Source organism: Hibiscus syriacus, unplaced genomic scaffold (genome assembly GCF_006381635.1).
Source record: "Hibiscus syriacus cultivar Baekdansim isolate YM2019G1 unplaced genomic scaffold, ASM638163v2 tig00110342_pilon, whole genome shotgun sequence".
NCBI lineage: Eukaryota > Viridiplantae > Streptophyta > Magnoliopsida > Malvales > Malvaceae > Hibiscus > Hibiscus syriacus.
In genome coordinates, this window is record NW_024062693.1 from 695,493 (window position 1) to 716,262 (window position 20,770).

At 36.4% G+C, this 20,770-nt stretch overlaps 1 protein-coding gene across 1 annotated transcript; it reads right to left on the reverse strand.

Moving 5' to 3' along the window:
- Window positions 1-10,807: 10,807 nt before the first annotated feature.
- Window positions 10,808-11,685, reverse strand: LOC120120617 (PXMP2/4 family protein 3-like). The gene is made up of 3 exons (XM_039140211.1): window positions 11,461-11,685; window positions 11,019-11,143; window positions 10,808-10,955 (listed from the first exon to the last, which is right to left on the reverse strand). The coding sequence occupies exons 1-3, from the start codon at window positions 11,579-11,581 to the stop codon at window positions 10,905-10,907; spliced, it is 297 nt and encodes a 98-aa protein (XP_038996142.1). The 5' UTR covers window positions 11,582-11,685; the 3' UTR covers window positions 10,808-10,904.
- Window positions 11,686-20,770: the final 9,085 nt, after the last annotated feature.

Consider the following 20,770-nt stretch of genomic DNA (forward strand, 5'->3'; position numbering starts at 1 on the left):
ACATTGAATTCTCATAAATAGGTTAACAAAACCGGTAAAGCGTCTAATATTAATAAAATTAGTAGAAATAATAATGTTTTCGATAATTAAGCTTTCAGAGATCTAATTGTTACCTTTAATGTTGACTTAATTAACAATAAAACAATCTTAATAAAATATAACATGAAATAAAATAAACAGAATTAAACTTTGATAGCATGAGAAATGTTAGATTTTATAAAGACTATAGTGATAAAGGTGTTGTCGTACTTTTAAAAAATTTAAATTTTTGTATGATTTAAATATTTTTTTAATATTTTTTATTAATAATCTAATTTTATATTCTTAAGTTTTTAATATAATATTTTAAATTTGCATCTTTTAACATGAAATCGTACGAGTACATATTATTAAGTTTTAATACGTTGAAAAAAGGTGTGAAGATATCTTAAAAGCCAAAATGAAGTTGACTTAAATGTATGTGAAATCATCCTATGAAAGTGGAAACAATGATATTAGAAAAAGGGCACTTCTAATCATATGAAAATGACCCAAATGCGTTTTCACTTGTTATCACTTTTCCTTCTAACGGGTAGTTCCCCCTTTCAATAATATATATAATTTGTTGTGTGATCCATGTGTTTAATTCTGTTATGGCTTAAATATACCTAATGTATGATTGGTTCTAGTTTGGTGTTTAACGTTTTATTTTGTTACTTAAAATGAGTCACGTCATGACGGACCGTTAAGTTTGGTCGTTAAGTGACATGTGTCACAACCTGATAATTTTAAAAAAATTATTTAAAAATTAAAAAAATTAAAATGATATATATGCTTTTTTTTAAACCCAAATTTTGAAATAAGCTCAAAACTTTGAAAACCTTCATTTCAACCCTTAAATCCACGCCGACCGTCGCCTTTTGTCGTCGGCGAAGCTCCATCCGACCTCCCCTCCCCTCGGTAACCAAACCCCCATGAAATAGTGATCGATCAACGGTCGATCGGCATCGACCGTCAAAATTACGTGGGATCGCGATTTTCATCCTAGGGTTCGTGGGTTTAAAACATTGATTCGTCATCGATCGACCATCGATCAGTTAATATTTCATGAGGGTTTTGGTTGTCGAGGGGAGGGGAGGTCCGACGTTGGTTTAGGGGTTGAAATGAAGGTTTTTAAAATTTTGGGTTTATTTCAAAAAAAAATATTTTCTTTTTAATATATATATATAATTTTATTTTTAAAATTTTAAATAAAAAATTTAAAAATTATCAGGTTGTGACACGTGTCACTTAATAGGAAAATTAACGTTGTTGATGGCCCGGACACCTAAATGAGTAACGAAATGAAAAATTAGACACCAAACTAGAACGAAATAAACGTTAGATACTAAACTAAAACCAAAGGCATATGTTAGGCACCTTTTAAGCCTTCTTTTTTCATCTCCCTGCTTTCTACATTTGGGTGCAAGGCTTACATCATTCATTCTCTTCGTGTTTTTTTAGTTGTACTCATGCGTGTTGGTCCCTAGAGAGATATAAGGCATCGTATATGTAGCCTGTAGAGGACGAGTAACGGCAAACATTGTAAACACCTAATTAATTGGAGTCTCGTTGTTATAAGGAATGAATTAAGGTGTAAATGAGATGATGAGATAGATGTGTGAGTTATTCGAGATCGATTCAGTTAAAGTTTAGTCAACTCTCAAATCCAATAGACTCGAACTTGAATGTGACTTAAATTCTTAATGAGTCAAAGCGAGCTATTTGATACTCTACTCGAAAAGCTCTTAAGAAACTCAAAAGAATAATATATTAAATTTTAATTTTTTTAAATTAAATTATAAATAATATTAACATTTATATAGTGTTATATTTTTAGGAAAATATAATTTCATGTACTTAAGAAGTTTTTGGTTTGAGTTCAAGTTTGAGATTCAATCGAACTAATTTTGAGAATATTTCAAGTTTAAATTTTTTTGAGCTTTGTTGGAATGATGATATACAAAGAAAGAGTTATTTCTGGAAAACTCTACTTTCATTGCTGAATAATATCCAATTTATACATTGTGTGCAGCTGTAGCTAACTGATTCACTAACAAATTTGCTAACAAATTACTAACTAACTAACAACTGACTCATTTAGCTAATGCCACATGTATAGTACAGTTACAGTCGATTATAGCTAGCTAAGTGAGCTAAGTGCTGATTTGCTTCTGTTGATGACTTGTTTCTGGTGGACTGCCAACATTCTCCCTACCTCTTCTCGTCTTCTTGTTAAAAAACACAAACACACACTTTGGACCGGAATTCCACAAAAGCAGCTCGAGCAAGCGGCTTGGTGAATCCATCAGCAATCTGGTGCATTGCAGGAACATAGCTTACACACAGCTGACCAGCTGCTACTTTCTCACAAACAAGATGAATGTCCAGGTCCACATGCTTGGACTGTGCTTGGTAGACGGGATTAGCGCTCAAGGCCACTGCACTGGTGTTATCGCACCAGACAACCGGTTCATGATCCTGCTGGATTCCGAGATCAGTTAGGAGCGCATTTATCCATTCTATATCTGTTACTGCGTCTGTTACACTTTTGTATTCAGCCTCCATAGTGGATCGGGAGACTTTCCTTTGTTTCTTGGAGAACCAGGTAATCAAACATTTACCTAGGAAGATTCAATACCCGGTTATAGACCTTCGATCATCGATGTTGGCTCCCCAATCCGCATCAGCAAAGGCAACCATATTCAATCTACTGTCAACAGGTGAAAACAACAAGCCAAAGTTTAGTTTTGCACATAGGTATCGGAGTATCTTTTTTACTGCAACATAATTTGCTTCTAGTGGAGCTTGCATAAACTGGGCAACTTGAGCCACACTAAACGATATGTTTGGTCGTGTATGACATACATATAACAGTGATCCCACAATACTTCTATAGTCACTAGCATTGCTTAGAAGATCATCTGCTTCATGAGAAAGTTTAGGCGACACCACCATAGGTGTGGAACATCCAGTAGCTGTCGACATCCCTGTTTTTTTAATAGTTCGAGCACATACTTCTTCTGGCTCAAGAAAAGTGAACCATTGTTACGTTTGACTTCAATGCCCAAGAAGAAGCTCAATTCACCCAGGTCCTTAAGTGAAAACTGTTCTTGTAGCATGGTCACGACTTCTTGAATTAAATTAGACGACTGACCGGTGACAACTATGTCGTCTATGTATACCAGTATATAAACTTGTCCTTTATGAGAATTCTTTACAAACAACGATGGGTCAGCTCAAGAAGCAGTGAACCTCATTTGTAGTAGGTTATCTTTGAGTTTTTCATGCCAGTTGCGAGGAGCTTGTCGAAGACCGTATAATGCCTTTTAAAGCTTGCAAACGAGGGGTTTTTCATCCTCATCAAATTGTTCAAAACCAGGAGGTTGACGCATATAAACATCCTCACTGAGATCTCCATTAAAAAACGTGTTGTTTACATCAACGTGTCGAAGCTCCCATCCTCTGGAAACAACATTTGCGAGGACTGTATTGAACGTTGAGAAACAAACTAATGGGCTGAATGTGTCCCGAAAATCATACCCAGGAGTCGGATAGAACCCCTTAGCAACTAGTCAAGCCTTATATCGAAGAACAGTCCCATCTGGATTTCGTTTGATGCGAAAGATCCATTTGCATCCGACTGCAGTTCTTCCTTCTGGTAGTATAGCTAGTGATCAGGTACCATTCTTTAGTAATGCGTTATATTCTTCATGTACAACCACAGTCCAATGAGGGGACCGAAGTGCTGTTGTTATCGTGGTCGAGATCTCATCATCCTCATCAGCCAAGAAGACTTTGGGTTTGAAGATGCCATACCTGCTACGCGTCATCATGGGATGAATTCGTGATGAAGGTTCAGCCTCACTTAAATTTGCAGCATCATCGGGGTTGACGCTAGCAGTGGCAGGCTCACCAGTGCTGTTTCCAGGGTTTAATGGAGATTCAGTGCCAACAGTCTCGAGAACACCATCTGTGTGTTCATGAGTATTATGATCATGATCAGTGGTAGCAACCATATCATTGGATTCAGTAGATTCAACATTTTTCGATGCAGAGTTGTTTGGAGTGCCTTCAGACTCGCTGTTCATAGTAGTTTGTATTACATTGCCTGGGTTATCACGTGTGCTTAGAGGCCTTGTACTCCTTAAGCCTGCAACAACTCGAAGAAGTTGGGATGACCGAGTACCTGAGTTTGTAGGTACACAGGAGTTGTACTTTTCTCGGCCTGCAAAAGGAAATATAAATTCATTAAACACAACGTGTCTGGAAACATAAACTCTTCCATCAGACGCCAAACACTGAAATCCTTTGTGTCGAGGACTGATTCCCAGGTAGATGCAAGATTGAGATCTGAATGAGAGTTTGTGTTTTTGAAACGGTCTGAGATGAGGGAAGCATTGACAACCGAAGACTCTCATCATGGAGTAGTCTGGTTTCTTTTTATATAGTTTCTCAAAAGGGGATATTCTATGTAGAACATTAGTAGGGAGTCTATTTATCAAATGAACTGCTAAAACAATAGCATAGGACAAGTATTTTACTGGCAGTGACGCCTGGGTTAGCAAGACAAGTGCTAGTTCTATGGCATGTTGATGTTTCCTTTCAACGACCCCGTTTTGCTCGGAGGTGTATGGACATGTCAAGCGATGTGAGATTCCTTCACTGGCCAATACTCGTGATAGAGATCGAAATTCCCTTCCCCAGTCAGTTTGTAGAGCTTTGATTGAAGTACCAAACTGATTTGCTACAATCATTTAAAACATTCGAAATGCCAGCACTGCTTCATCCTTATTTTTTAACAAATAAATCCAAGTGTGCCTTATGAACGCATCTACAAATGAAACATAAAAGCGAAATCCATTTGATTGCTCATGAGGAATCTGAGTATACAAGATTAAATAGATCATTGACTGATGTATTTGAATCAACAAAGGGTAGCCTATGGCTTTTTCCCATATGAAAAGCTACGCAAAGCTTATTTACATTGAAATTCACCTTGATGCCTATTTTATTAGCTAGTTTGACTAATGTTTCAGCTGCTGGGTGACCAAGGCGCCTATGCCAAAGGTCTTCTGTCGAGTAGGAAGTTGAGCAGCTATTAACTTCTGCAAGATTAACTCCTAACAAACTGTTATCCATAGTGAACGAGTATAGGCCTTCATGTTGCTTTCCTTGAAGTAGAATGGTACTGGTTGCTTCATCACACACAAAACAACTCTTTGCATGAAATTCTAAAAACACGTTATTGCCCCTAGCAAGCTTAGAAACGGAGATTAAGTTCTTAGTTATTTGTGGAACATGCATCAAATCTTTGAGAAACAACATGCGTGAAGAGGTATTTATATGGGAGTGACCAACCAGGTTAACATCGAGTGGCATGCCATTTCCAACAAGAAGCTTACCTGGACCAAGAAATTCTACTGGACTCAAAAAATTATTAGTATATGAGGTCACGTGGTGTGTGGCACCAGTGTCTACCACCCAACAATCCGAGGACATGGAAAATGTATTTGCTTGTGGTTGAACGGCCATAGATGAGGCAAACTTACGTTTGGTGCAACATTCACATCTAGTATCAGAGGATGAATTGTATGTTGAAGAAGTTGGTCGACGATCTGATTGATTGGATCCACGAGTTGATGTGGTTACACATGAAAATCCTCATTAAACCTGTGCCAACATTAGTCTATAAGATGGCCTATTTTTCCACAGAGTTGGCATTGCATTCTTGATCTACCACGACCTCTACCACCAGTTCGAGCTCCAGACCTTGAATCAAAACCTGAGTTGGAACTTACTGAGATGTGAATTTCCCCTTAAGTAACATTTACGCTCATTGGTAAGGTTTCCAATTGATCTTCAAAACTGGAGAGTTGTGTTTCTGCATCAAGAAGCATGGTGTAGATGTTATCCAAGGATAAGGACTCTCTCATTGAGGTTATAACTGCTATGAAGGGCTAGTATTCCCGTGGAAGGCCTTTGAGAATGCTTGCAATGTGCTCAACTTGAGGTACAACACTGTCGCAAAAGGCTAAGGCATCACAAACCTCTTTCACTCGAGTAAGGTATGTACGTATAGAGTCACATCCTTTCTTTAGGGATTAAAGTTTATAGTAGAGACTCATCACTGCCGTTATGGAGCGATTGTCAAAAAACTGAAGAATAATGTTCCATACGGCTGTCGCAGTTTCAACTCCAACAAACTGAGGAAGAAGATGATTGTTGATCGTTGATAGTAACCATGAGGCGATAGCACTATCCTGTGCTATAAACTCTTCATAGGCTTCATTGACTCGTGTTATGCCATCATCATCGAAAGTCGTTTCAGGTGGAGTTGCCACAACACTGGTGAGGAATCTTTCTAAACGATGGCTTCAAATTGTGTGCATAATTTGTTGTTTCAAAAGGAGAAAGTTCATCTCATCAAGAATAATATTTACTTTCTTGTGAGTGAACGATTTTGCACTGACAGGAAACTCCATTGAAGGAAAGCTTTAAGCAGCGAAGAGGAAAATCCCAAGATCTTTGGCTAGAGATACCATGTTGGAATGATGATATACAAATAAAGAGGTATTTCTGGAAAACTCTACTTTCATTGCTGAATAACATCCAATTTATACATTGTGTGCAGCTGTAGCTAACTGATCCACTAACAGCTTTGCTAACAGATTGCTAACTAACTAACAACTGACCCATTTAGCTAATGCCACGTGTATAGTACAGTTACAGTCGGTTATAGCTAGCTAAGTGAACTAAGTGTTGATTTGCTTCTGCTGATGACTTGCTTCTGCTGGACTGCCAACAAGCTTGAATCAAGCTTCCATTTTTATTTCAAGTCAAACTTGAAAATTTAAACTTGTGGGCTTTCAAATCAAGTATAGCTTCATTTTTTTTTTATTTTAAATTCAAATCATACTTAATAATTTTAACTCATAAATTTTCAAATCAAGTTAAACTTAATTATATATTTTTCGAATCTAGTATGGATTATTATGAAATGATGGGTTGGGAACTAGTAGACATGGTGAGACTTAAAACATACTCCATGGAAATAATTGGTCTCAAAAGAAAACTAGTTATTATATTAAAAACCCCTCATTAATTATTTTTTTGAACATTAATTCCCTTAGTAGATTTGTTAGAAAAATACCCCCCAAACTACACACGTAGGACTATCTCACGTCCTATGTAGAGCGAGAACGTGTCTCACATTCCACATGGAGCGAGGAACGTCCGACGTGGATGGCCTTTTCGGAGGACGTAATTTAATATTGATATTTAATACCTCACATTTTGCGTAAAGTGAGGTTCCTAAGAAAATGAACCGTCACGAGAAATTTATCGCAATAGGTATTCTATATACATCGCGTTTTCCAAAATGCAAGGTCTTTTCGAATTAAATTAATCATTTTATTTTTATTATATAGTATTTAATAAAATTACATAATACCTACATTTTATTTTGATTATATTAGCATTTTGAAAAAATAGATTCTCATGCAAATTGACACTAATAACGCAAACAATATTCCATATATAGATTGTTATATAAATAGACACTAAAAATATTGAACATGACAGTCACATACAACTTGACGAAACAAACTTGCTTTATGATTCCAAAAACAAGAAGTATAACAAGTACATAGATTGCCATAATGTCGGTACCAATGTTGGAGGTCTTAATTACGTGCACAGTTGGTAGGACAATTGCAGTCTTCAATTTGTTATGGGAAGGAAACGTCGTGACGATACCACGAATGTAAATGTAGAAACAGATTCATCTCCGGACGAAGAACAAGTAAATTTATTTTTTAGAGATATAGAGCTCTCACGATTCGAAGTCCTTCATCCCTCGATTCACCCCCATAACAAACTAGAATAAGGCCATAGACATATATGGCGTTGATGTCACCTCCATCAACCACTTGCTTCAATAAATGTAGACCGAAGTCCGGATTTTTTCCACTAAGAAAATTAAGAATGCCTTCTCTATATAAAGCTTTAGGATTGTTAGCATGAAGACATCTTTGGTGAATCATCTTCTTGGTTGAAACCACGACATGATGCTATTATTTTTCATGGAAATGTTCTTGAAAATGTAATCCTAATTGGCAACTTTATGAAAACTCTTGCAACTCAACTGGGTATTGACGAAATCGAGGACGAAATTAGAAGTAACATTAAGTAGAATTTTTGTTAAGGCTTCTCTCGAAAATTTGACAATATTAAACTAATATTTTGTTATCATTTTTCTTTGAAACATGTTTAGGAAACCTTCCAAAATGGGTGCCTATTTATAACAAACCTCGCACCCGTCCCGAAATGAGGATTCCATGGACCTCGCTTTTCCCAGGATGCGAGGTACACATTGGAAAGGCGCGTCGCTTTAAATCAAATAAAATCCAATATTTCAGAAGAAAATTACATAACATAAGACGCGATGTATTAATTAATGCAAAAAACCCTAAAATCAATAAGTTTGTACCAAATATGGAGTTATTATTTTAAAAACCCTGAAGCTAAAAAATGGGTTGATAGAAATCTTCGTTGAGTAATCTGGGATGTTAAAAGAAACATATGTGAAAATGTTTGAGGTTACAAGCATAGTTTTGCAACTCATATTTCAATTAAAACTGATGTGAACATATATGAGAAATTGTAAACAGAGTATGATTTATGTAAATAACTTAAGCGATTTTTACATTTTAATTTTAGCGCACAGTAGGGGAAATAAGAAATAGATGTTGCCTTCCATAATAAATAGGTATCATCGCGTCAGAGATTCACAAAGGAAAACTTCGTCTTCTGTCTTCGTGCAGTCGATATTGAACAGAAAGGAAAAAGCTTAGAAATGTTTCTCGAAATGTGTTCACCTGGACCTAATTCATGGAGGAAGAAATTTCTCAAAATACCTAAACGAAAATCTAGATGCCACCAGAAGAGGATGCCTTAACGATGCCTTAACACTGTTCTTGGTACTGTCAGTACAAAATGCAAAAAAAAATGCATCACTGTTATCGTTTGGGAGTGCGACATTTACCTATCACTTCTGTTGGCAAAACGACATATTATCGTTTGGTAACCATGTTTGTAACCTTGGGAAGGCAAGCAGATGAGTGGATTGCATGTGGTCACAGAATCCACCCATACCTCCATAAAAAATTGCAAACCTTTCTACAGCACTCAAACACGATAAGTGCAACATGCGTCTTTCGCGAACAAAGTTAATTCCATGTTTTGGAATATTCCAGGCCATTTGAAGACATACAACACAACGCATATGTCGTCAATCTACGTGACAGAACATGTGATTGCGGAGTATTCCAAACATTCAAATATTTGTATTCACATGTAATTGTCGCTTGTTCTTCTGTAAGGATTAGCTATATGCAATTCATTGATTGTGTGCACTCACTGAAAATCATATCCAAAGTGTATTGGTACGATTTTCCTCGGATTGAAAACAAAAGAGATCCAAATGTAGTTGACGATGAACCTACAATACGTCCAGATTTCACACTACACCGCCAAAAAAGAGGCCGTCCACGCTCAACGAGGATTTATTGTGACGAAGATTTGGTCAACCATCTAGAAAGAATCAGACAACCGAAGCTTTATAGTATTTGTAGGAATCCCGGACACTCGAATAACAAATGTCCTAATCGATCACACCCTAATCTCGATTAGTTTGTTAGCATTTTCTTCATGCGAAAAACCAAGCTTTAGAACCATTTTGAATGTGATTTTTACCCCAATTATAATGTCTCGAGTGCGCCAATATTACTCTCAATCAAAAAATAAGTTACAGTACTACACCTATATTCTTAGAAATTATTCAAATTTTCAGATTAACTACCATAAAAAACCCCCCACGAATATGCCTACCCAACCATTTTGCCATTTCCTTCATACACAAAACAAGCTTTAGAACTATTTTCAACCCGCTTGCGATATCTTATATGTCTCTATATTGGTCTCAACTGAAAAAAAAAAATCGAATACTATGTCTCTAATCTTTTAACTGTCCAAAAATTTTGAGATTAAATACCTGTACATGTGTATCAGTACATGGGATTTGTGCTGGAAAACAAATACCTAGCACTTTGGAAAACGCGAGGTATGTTAATTCCACTCGTGATAAATTTTATAACTCAACTTGAATATAAAATTTTTGGCATCTTCTTGCTTGACTGAGAAACACATCTTCTATTTTATAACCTTTAGGATGAGAATAGAGAGATGGTTTTGGATGAAATTGAAGATTTTTTTTCAAATGTTCGGAACAAAGGTTGAAATGGGTTCGAATTTTCTGGCATCTTCTTGCTTGACTGAGAAACACAATGGCTGGAAGAATAGGAAGTCGCTATTTTGGTATTCACCGTTACTTTCAGTAGTTATTGAAGACAAAACTCGATTCTTCCATGAAAGCCAAAACGTAATGTTCAGTCAACTTCTTTTTGAAAGAGAGCTAAAGCAGATTACGATATTATCATCATCCAACTAGAACTAGAACTGAAGATGAATCTTCATCTCCTTCCAAAATGCTCACTAGTCATTTCTAATTTTCTATTACCAGATTTTGGAATCAAAATGTAACCTTACAAGAACTTAAGTGGAAGAAGAAGAAGAAGAGGAGGGAAACAAAATTCACAATAACCAAAATATGATGATTCCCTACTTGATTCACCCCTTCTGAGTTTTAGTGTTTTACCCCTAGGCATATCGTTGCACGAAGACAAGAAGGACCGGATTCCAGTTAGTTAATAATATTTTTGTCGGATCTTCAACCTGTTGTAGAAAGCCAGATCTTAGATGCGAGAGAATTGACGGTAGCTAATCGATCAGCAGGTAGCCGAGACCGGTTTCTCTAGACTTGCCATTTATGTCATGTAGACAGTCCACAAATACGAAAATGAATTGCTCACCAGCGGCTGTCAAAATGGATGCCATTTCACTAATTCAAGCGACGATGAGGAAGGAAGAATCAACCATACCTGCAAATGAACTGGGATGAACCTGAAAGTGATGAAGTCGCAAAACGGCCAGTACATCACACCGCTTAACATTGTAGGAAGCAATTCTCGCTTTAACCTGGAAACAATTTCTCCACCGCTTTCACCTACAACCATCCGCAACAGCTTAAGCAGGTACTTACGTCGATTATTTCTCATATATGTAATGGTTAAAAGCGATACGGCTCCTAGTTGGATCGTGGAAATATGGTTATAAAAAGGTTATGCATGAGTAATAAACATCATGCATTGATGCAAGTCAGTTGTTTGTAAAATATAAAAACCGGTAGAGGGAATATATATCATTACAGGAATAACCAGAGCATAATAGAGCAACTAAAGAATCGCAAAGCTGTATTCGTCGTCGTAGTAGTAGCTGATGAATGCAAAGCAGTGTTCATCTTATGACATGTAAGGAACATACCTTGTAGACGAGCATTCAACGAGAAGAAAACAACTGTTATGACAGGTCCAAAAACGAGCTGCCCCATGGCCATTTTCTTGGAAGTAGTGATCAAGTCCCTCTTCGGAAAGAGTTTCGACATCAAGTTGAACCAGAAATGCAGAGACGGCCCCTAATATCAACAATCCATATCCAGCCATGCGTGACGTCCTCACCAAGTCGTAAGGATCCTCCGGCGACATCGAAATTGTATGACCATAGAATTCCATATTAAAAACATAATAAAAGATTTAGATCCCGAATCCTGATGCAAGTAGGGAACACAAATACAAACAGGAATGTGTAGTTCATTACCAAATGCAGGCAAAGTATACTTAATACCACAAAACAAAGTTCAAATGATAATTAAACAACAAGATAACCAATAAATCATTTTTAATGAATTACTACATGGTATTTGTTCAAGCACAAGTAAACACATTGTGATGCCTTAATGTTATAAATGCCCCAAGAAATGAAATGTTTATTTTCTGCATAAGACAAGTCAAATTTGACTTGTCAAAAAACTCAAGCATAGCCTTCTCCCGTGGTTAGGTTGTTGGAGTCTCTGTGTAAGTTCTTGTAAATGGGCTCTTAGATCTCGAACTTATTTTTCTGAAATAATAAAAAATTTATAACAAGATTATATTAAGCAAACCCACTTGCATTGTTTTCCCAAAAATAATTTTGCTTGTTAACGAGATTTGAACTTAGGATCAACAAAGTCATGGGCCCAATGATTTAACCACTGTTCTATATATATTTTTCTACTTTTTAATGACAACAACTGATAAATATATTTAATTTCGGAGTCCTTACTTTTTGAGGTTCTGTGCCGTCGCGCACTTTACATACCCTCGGCCACGCTCTGGCCTCCTCCCATTTTTTTGGTGTGAAAAGGCATCCTTTTTCAGGAAAAGAAAAAGGTGAAGTTTCCAGACAATACAGACGACTTTCTTTCCTTTCCTTCCACTTTCCCATCAACCAAACAGAAGGTAAATACAATGTTTTTCAAGTTTAAAAAAAAACATGTTTGAAAAATTAGAAAGGGATTACCTGTGAAGACAAATCTGCAGTTATATAGATAGCAGAGGAAGTAACGCTCTTTGTTAAAACGGGCCCCCAAATACCATCCAAAAAATCCAACATTCATAACATTAAAAATTATTTTAAACGATTGTATATGAAATTAATAAATTACTCAATTGTGTGCACATTTAAAAATTTAAAACATCAAATTTAAACATTATATATGTTACGTTTGTCAATTTTAGATATCAAATTAAATTCATTGTATTAAGAATTAAATTTAAATATCAAATAAAAGAATGCAGATATAAAACATTAAATTCCGGTGTTGCATGATGTATTAAACTTAATTTTAATTTAATAGAAGGGTGGATATAGTAGCGAGTAGAATGAAATAGTAAAGGTGCAGCGCGTACAGGAAGGATTGGAACCACTCTCCGTGAGTTCGGGCTGTTAATTTGTTAATTAAATAATATTTTTTGACACGATAGCTTCTCCCTGTCTTTTAACGCCACGTGTCTTTCTAATTACACATAACCTTCAAAGTTTCAAAGTTCTTGTTGTTGGTTTCCAAAAAGCTGACCTTTGCAGTTACGTCCCTTCACCTTTGTCCACTTGAAATCGCTTCATAATTGATTAGATATTTTGTACTTTTATAAAACTTCATAACATATATTTTATTTGATCTTATAAAAATGATTTGAATTTTTTACAATCTACCTCTTTCCATCAGTTCTATTTTGAGCAACAGTGATTCGGCAGCTTGGATCTGCTTTTGCTCACAGGATTTTCAGTTTCAGCTTGGATTTTCTTGCCGGTAAGCTTGATTTTAACATCCTTTTCTAGTTATTTCCAAATCCCCTCCATTGGAATCCTCGAGAAAGGTACCAAATTTCCTCACTCGATCCAGTTTTCCCCTGATTATTTTTGGGTTGAATGAATCATATTTCTTTGTTCAAGTGCTAGTATGATTTGGTTTTCGTTTTGGTGAATTGGATTAGATCTGGTTTCTGGGATTTGAATTTGGGTTTTTTCTTTCCTTTTTGAATTATTTTCAATTAATTTTAGGTCTACACGTTATTTCCTTTATTGGGGTTTTATTGTTCTTTCTCTCGAGTTGTGATCTCAATTTAGTTATTTTTAATCTTCAGTTCTGTAGTTACTTGGTTCAAATTTTCGTGCCTTTTGCTGCTTAATTTCGGAGGATAATATTTGACTCTGCGTAGTTTAATTATTTGTCTTGTACTCTAGAATAATCCAAGTGAAGTTCATGCTAATACACTACTGGTAATTGATGGTTATCAAGGGCTTTCCTTTTATCTTCATTCTTCACCTTTAAGGCACTACTGGATCTATATTTTGCTATATTGCTTTGAGTAGGAGTTACTAGATCTATTTTTTTTCATTGTCCTATACCTCTAGTATCTTATATCATTATTTATATTTCAAATTGAGTATATCTGTTATAAATATTTATAAATTTTGTTGTGATTTTACCACTTGATTTCTAGCGGCTGGCCTAAAGTTAAGTAAGATAGTGTTAATTTGTCTTAAAATCCTATTAAGTAACCAACTAGGCTTCTTAGTACCCCTCAATTCTCTAACGTTTTATTGGTGCATCTTCTTTCTTCTTTGGATTTCTTTTTCATAGTTCCTCATAGCTTCGGCTACAGATGATTTCTTGAGGTCATGTCCTTCTTTTAGATCATATAGGGCGTATAGGGGGAGGACTCGATAGAGTGGTGTCAAGGAGACTGTACTTAGAGTTTATTCGTTGAATGTAGGCACTTTAAATGCTAGGTTGTTGGAGCTGACCGACGTACTTAGTAATAGGAAAATAGATTTTGCATGTATTCAGGAGACTAGGTGGAAAGGGGCTCGTGCCAGAGAGTGTAATGGGTACAAGTTGTGGTATTCAGGCGTAGATAACGCTAGAAATGGGGTGGGTATCTTGGTATCCTCTAGGCTCAAGGAAAATGTAGTTGAAGTTTGTAGATACCGGGATAGGATCATGTTGATTAAGGTTATTATAGAAGCGGAAGTGGTGAATGTCCTCTCAGTGTATGCCCCACACATTGGACTAGGGGAGAGGGAGAAAAGTTGCTTCTGGGATCAGTTAGATGATGTACTTAGGAGCATTCCGGAGGCCCAAAGAGTTTTCATAAGGGGAGACTTCAATGGCCATATAGGTAGTGCAACTGACGGGTATGACGGTGTTCATAGGGGTTTCAGTTTTGGTACTAGGAATGAGGAGGGGCGTACGTTGCTTGAATTTGCTACTGCACACGATATGGTGGTCACTAATTATTTCTTTAACAAGAGAGATGTAAACTTGATTACATTCCATAGCGGGGTACATTGTACCCAAATCGACTACATCCTGGTTCAAAATTGGGATCGATGGGCTTGCATTGATTGTAAGGTGTTCCCTGAAGAGATATGTGCATCACAACACAGATTGTTAGTTTTGGTGTTCCGCGTACGCCACGGGCGGAGCACTCATAGGAGGGCTAAACTTGGTAAACCTAGGATCCTTTGGAAGAACTTACATGGAGCGACAGCTGATGACTTTAGGAGTAAGGTGGTGTCAAGTACAGGTTTTGGAACTACAAACTCAAATGATGCAGATATGTTATGGAAAAATATGACAAATTCCATCAGAGAGGTGGGAAAAAACACCATTGGGTTGTCGACAGGGAAGGTCAAGGAACATAAGGAATCGTGGTGGTGGAACGACGAAGTCCAAACTAAGGTGAAGACAAATCAAACTTTCTTCAAGGAGTTTCTACAATGCAATGACGACGAAGAAAGATCGAGAGCTAAACAAAGATACAATGAGGCAAAGCGGGAAGCCAAGAAAACAGTGGCTAAAGCAAAGAATAAGGCATACGAGGAAATGTACAAGAAATTAGACACCAAGGAAGGACAAAACGTCATCTTCAGGCTTGTAAAATCTAGGGAAAATAGGAAAAAGGATCTAGGTAGCATTAGGTTTATTAAGGACAACAATGATGTTCTTTTAATGAAAGATCATGATATTAAGAGGGTTTGAGATAGTTACTTCTTTGGCTTATTTAATGACGGTGCATCTCCTTGTAGAGATAGTACCGTTGATGGGTCAGACGACCATCATCTTGCGGCCAATGGATGCCCTACAAGTAGGATTGGGTTTGAGGAAGTCAAAATGTCTATTAGAAAGATAGGGAGGGACAAAGCTGTAGGTCCAGATCAAATCCCTATCACTGTGTGGTTGGCCCTATGAAAAGAGGGAGTAAATTGGTTGACCAACATCTTTAATATTATTTTAGAGACTGCCAAGATGCCAGAGGAGTGGAGAGAGTTTACGGTGATACCAATCTATAAGAATAAAGGAGATCCCCAACATTGTAGCAACTACAGAGGTATTAAACTGCTCAGTCATACCATGAAGCTATGGAAAAGAGTGATAGAGGTTAGGTTGAGACAAGTTACTAGGGTTTCGGAAAACCAATTTGGCTTTATGCCAGGCAGGTCTACTATAGAGGCGATTCATCTACTTCGACGGCTTATGGAGAAATATAGGGAAAAAATAGAGATCTTCACATGGCGTTCATTGACCTTGAGAAAGCGTATGATAGTGTTCCCCGCGATACGATCGGGAAGACCTTGGAAACGAGACGGATCCCAACTGCTTATATCAAGGTGATTCGTGATATGTACTGTAGATCTACTACTTACGTCAGAACTACAGTTGGCTACACCGAGGCATTCCCGGTGGAAATCGGACTCCACCAGGGGTCAGCTCTTAGCCCTTACATCTTTGCCTTGATTATGGATGACATCTATTGTGCGACACCAGACGGTGTTCCATGGTTTATGCTTTTCGCTGACGACATTGTCACAGTTGCCGAAACAAAAACTGAGCTGACTAGAAGACTGGCTGCTTGGAAGACTGCTTTGGAAGTAAAAGGTCTAAGGATCAATATTGAAAAGACAGAGTATTTATGTTCAAACTTCAGTGAAAATAAAAACGATGAAGATATAGAAATATGCATAGAGGGACACATTATCCCTTCAAAAGAATGTTTCAAGTACCTAGGGTCTATGATACATAAAGATGGGGGTATAGATGATGACGTTACACATCGTATAAAGGCGAGATGGCTAAAGTGGAGGGATGTTACTAGAGTTTTGTGTGACAAGAGGCTGCCTCTAAAACTTAAGGGAAAATTTTATAGAATGGAAATGAGACATGCGCTGTTGTATGGATCGGAATGTTGGACAATCAAGAAAGATCGCATAATGAGGATGGATGCCGCAGAAATGAAAATGCTACGATGGGCATGTGGTAGAACTCTGTGGGACATGACACCAAACTCTGCTATTAGGATGCCCTTAGGGGTAGTGTCTGTATCCGAAAAATTAAGGGAGAGAAGACTACGGTGGTTTGGGCATGTCCTTAGGCGACAACCGTCAGATGCGGTTAGGAGGGTAGAGTTGATTACAGTCGACGGTGCTAGAAGGAGAGGAAGACCAAGGTGGAAGTGGGAAGATTGCTTGAGAGCTGATTTGAAGGATTTAACCATTACCAAGGATATGACATCTGATAGGAAAGTATGGAGACTTAAGACATGGTAGCCGAGTAGTGCGAGTCACAAACATAGGGTGTAACATCTCTGTCTTCTTTTTAATGCATTTTTAATAATTTCCATGACTTATACTTTATATACGTATATGTCATTAGAATTTATGAAGGCTTAAAACTAGGATAGCGAAGTAGTGTTGCCTTAGTTTAGGTTTTTAACCCATTAGACTTCATTCATTCTCGTAGCTTGCTACCGTTGACTATTGTGTATCCTTCTATTCAGGTTCCATCTTTTTAAATTTAGTCGAGTCTTACGTTTCTGTCTATATGCAGATATTTTAATACAGGGATTTATTTATAGGGATTGCTTCCCATTACAGACGTGCATATGAGGACTGCATATGAATATTGTTCAACTATGCATTTATTTATTTATACATGCATTGCATTTTATCTTTATCTTTAATTTGCTGAATGCCGGAGGTCTTCCACGGAAGCTGCTCTCAACCCTGACGTTGGGAGCAGCCTACTACCCTACCTCCCCTTACCCCATTACACATGGGAATAGAGTTTTGTTGTAATTTGATCTTATAAAAGTTATTTAATAAAAGAATACGTGTAATGTTTCAAGGAAACATGCAGCATCCGTAAAATTTTCTTTAAATTCTAGTGTTAAAATCTCAAATAAATACAAGATTAAATCAAAATTTCCAATCTGAATAAAATCCAATTTATAAATGAGTTACAAATGAAATCTAATTTATAGATAGAGCAAACTAAATGAAAATATCATCATAATGAACTTCTGAAGTATTCAATTCAAATTAATCGACCGGATAAAACCTTTGAAACTGATAATGTCCATTGTCAAAACGCATCAAACAAATAATCGAAATCTTGAGAAATCATCAATGGAAATATCATATACCCACCGATAGACTGAGTTCCGTACACGTCGCATGCATCACATTCAGTCTAAGCATTTCTAAGAATGTTCTTCTAGAGTTGCAAGGAAACAGAGAAGCAAAAGGTAAACATGAATAATGGAAGCTTCACCACATTAATTAATTATAATCCCACTCAAGCAACAAGCAAGTATCAAGTCTGAGTAGATCCAATCGACACCCATGATAGAACACGACACGGCAACTACAACATTAAAAGCTTTGTGTGAGCTTACACGCTTGTGAAAGAGATTTTAAGTAGTTAAATCATACATCATAACCAAGGCAACAAGTCAACTTCCCCAGTTCGTTATTGAGTTGAGTGTGCTACTTTTTAAGATGAGGAAAACATGTGTATGGATCAGATTTAGGATGCTTTGCCTCGGCGTGCTCCCGACACTTCACTTCTGATGTAGTACAGATGAATGTTTGCATGCAAACCTTGCACTGTATTCAGCCACCACCACCGACAAAAATACGATTTCATCGAGTAGCCGATGGGAAGGCCAGCAATGACGGGAACAACAACAAAAAACAACAGGTTCTGTCAATGAACTAAATAAAATGTGTCCATTTAATAGTATCAAACTAAACATATGGTGACTGAATGAAATATCAAAAATAAGAAAGATTATTTGAAAGCTACAATGTTGCTTCACTCATGCAATCAATGATCAACAAAAGAACAACTACGGCCAAACCAGAAACAAAACTAAAAGTGCAGCAGTGGAATAAAGAACTTGATTAGCAGAATTACTCAATCTTCATGATCTATTCGAGGAACTGTTATCACAGTTAAGAAATGGTTGTTAAGCAGGTCAAAAGCTTAAACAAAAAGATACTAGAATTAACTAACGAGATTTCATCATGCTGCAAGTCTCTTTTATCACCCCCAACCACATAAACCGAACAATAACAGACCATTTCGAGATACAAATATTCAGAAATTATACACAGTTTTAGGCATCAATAATATTTTCTAGCAATCTTTTTCAGGAAAATAATCATACAGATTGTCAGATTCTTATCATAAAAATAGACAATTTGCAATAGCTCATGCAAGATAAGCTAAAATCAAGTGTTGATTCCTCGGGGATTCGAAAAGAAGAAAATTGAACAAAATCTAATAACAGTGAAGCATTAAGAGGTGATAACAGCCTCAACCACAGTCACAAGTATAATTTCAAGAAAGCATCCACCAGGCAATAAATTCCAGCAGCTTGACAGTTTAATCTAAGAATCTGTAAAGCAGAAGCTTGTTTCAACAACAAATACAAAAACCAACAAGGAAATGGATATTAACCCAGGGGGAAAATGCAAGGTTCAACAAAATTTAGTAAAGAAACCTGCCAACACAGCGAAAAGAAATTCAACCCAGTTTCTGAATATTGGTCTATATCCACAAGGAAACAAAAAAAATTATTGGAAAAAGGAACAGATCAAGCAAAACAAATAGTGCTAAATCCCTAACAAATACTACCTAGAGTCAAGCTGGCTCCTATCAAAACAAAGTAAACAAATAAAAGCTTACGATGATTAATAGATTTAATCAGAAGACAAATCTTTTGTTCAAAAGGAAAAAAAAAAAGGAACAAAGAAGACGATATAGATAAGAGATGGACGAGCAGAAAGATTGTAAAACCTTTGGCGGCGGCCTTTTGCTTTTCCAAGTTCTTCTCACGAGCCATCTTGGATTTTTGGGCATTTCCTCCTCCCATGGAGGATTGATCAAGATTTTTGAAAACGGTTTTTGATCGAATGGGATTGAAGAACTTGGAAAAGGGTCGAGTTCCTTTTACAAGGCAATGGGATATTGGGGGGAAATACGGTGAATGATGACAATCAAAGATAATGGAGCACAAAGACGTAGATACGAATGATTAGGGTAAATTCCACCAGAGGTACCTAAACTATGTTCAAATAACTATTGAACTTAAAAAGGTTATTCAATTTTCATTAGATTTATGAATTATAATAAAATAATTATTAAAGCTATTAAATTATTATGAAATGGTCATTAAATATATCAGATTTTATAATCATTTAATCATAATTTAAGGATATTTGAGGTACTTTACCCGATAAATCATCGAAATAGTTTTTTTAATGGTATGGATGGTTTTAAAATAATATTTAATTAAAATTTCTCTTAATCATTGACAACGCACGTACATTGTGTAGATACACCTACTCAAATCTAGGGATGGGCATGGGTCAGATCGGGCTGAATTTTTTATCCATCTGATCCGACCTAAATCTGACTCAAAAAATATACACCTTCCACTCGACCCGACCCGATTTGATTTTTTTGAGATAAAATCTAAACCCGACCCAACACAAAATAATATATTTTTTTAAAAAAATATTATTTTTATTCAATAAAAATAAGTATTTAATTCAAAGAAAATTATATATAAACTGATATTATTACAATTATCCTTAAATATATATGATAAAATTACAAATTTTTTGGCCCGAGTTGATATTTTAACCCTAAACACCCAAACCCCAACCCAATCCAATCAAAACATAATCTTAAAAGGAACCCAACTCGATCAAGTCAAGTCTAATCAAAATCTATCAGGTTCAAGTCCTATTCCCCTACCTACTCAAATCTGAATCTCCCAAATCGGACGATGTTTCCTTTTAAAAAGTAAACTAACTAAATAAGGTCAAATAAGAAATGAAAATTAACAAAATAAAATTCAAAATTTATAACGTTTATCCATTTTTTTTACTAGTTTTGGCTGATTCT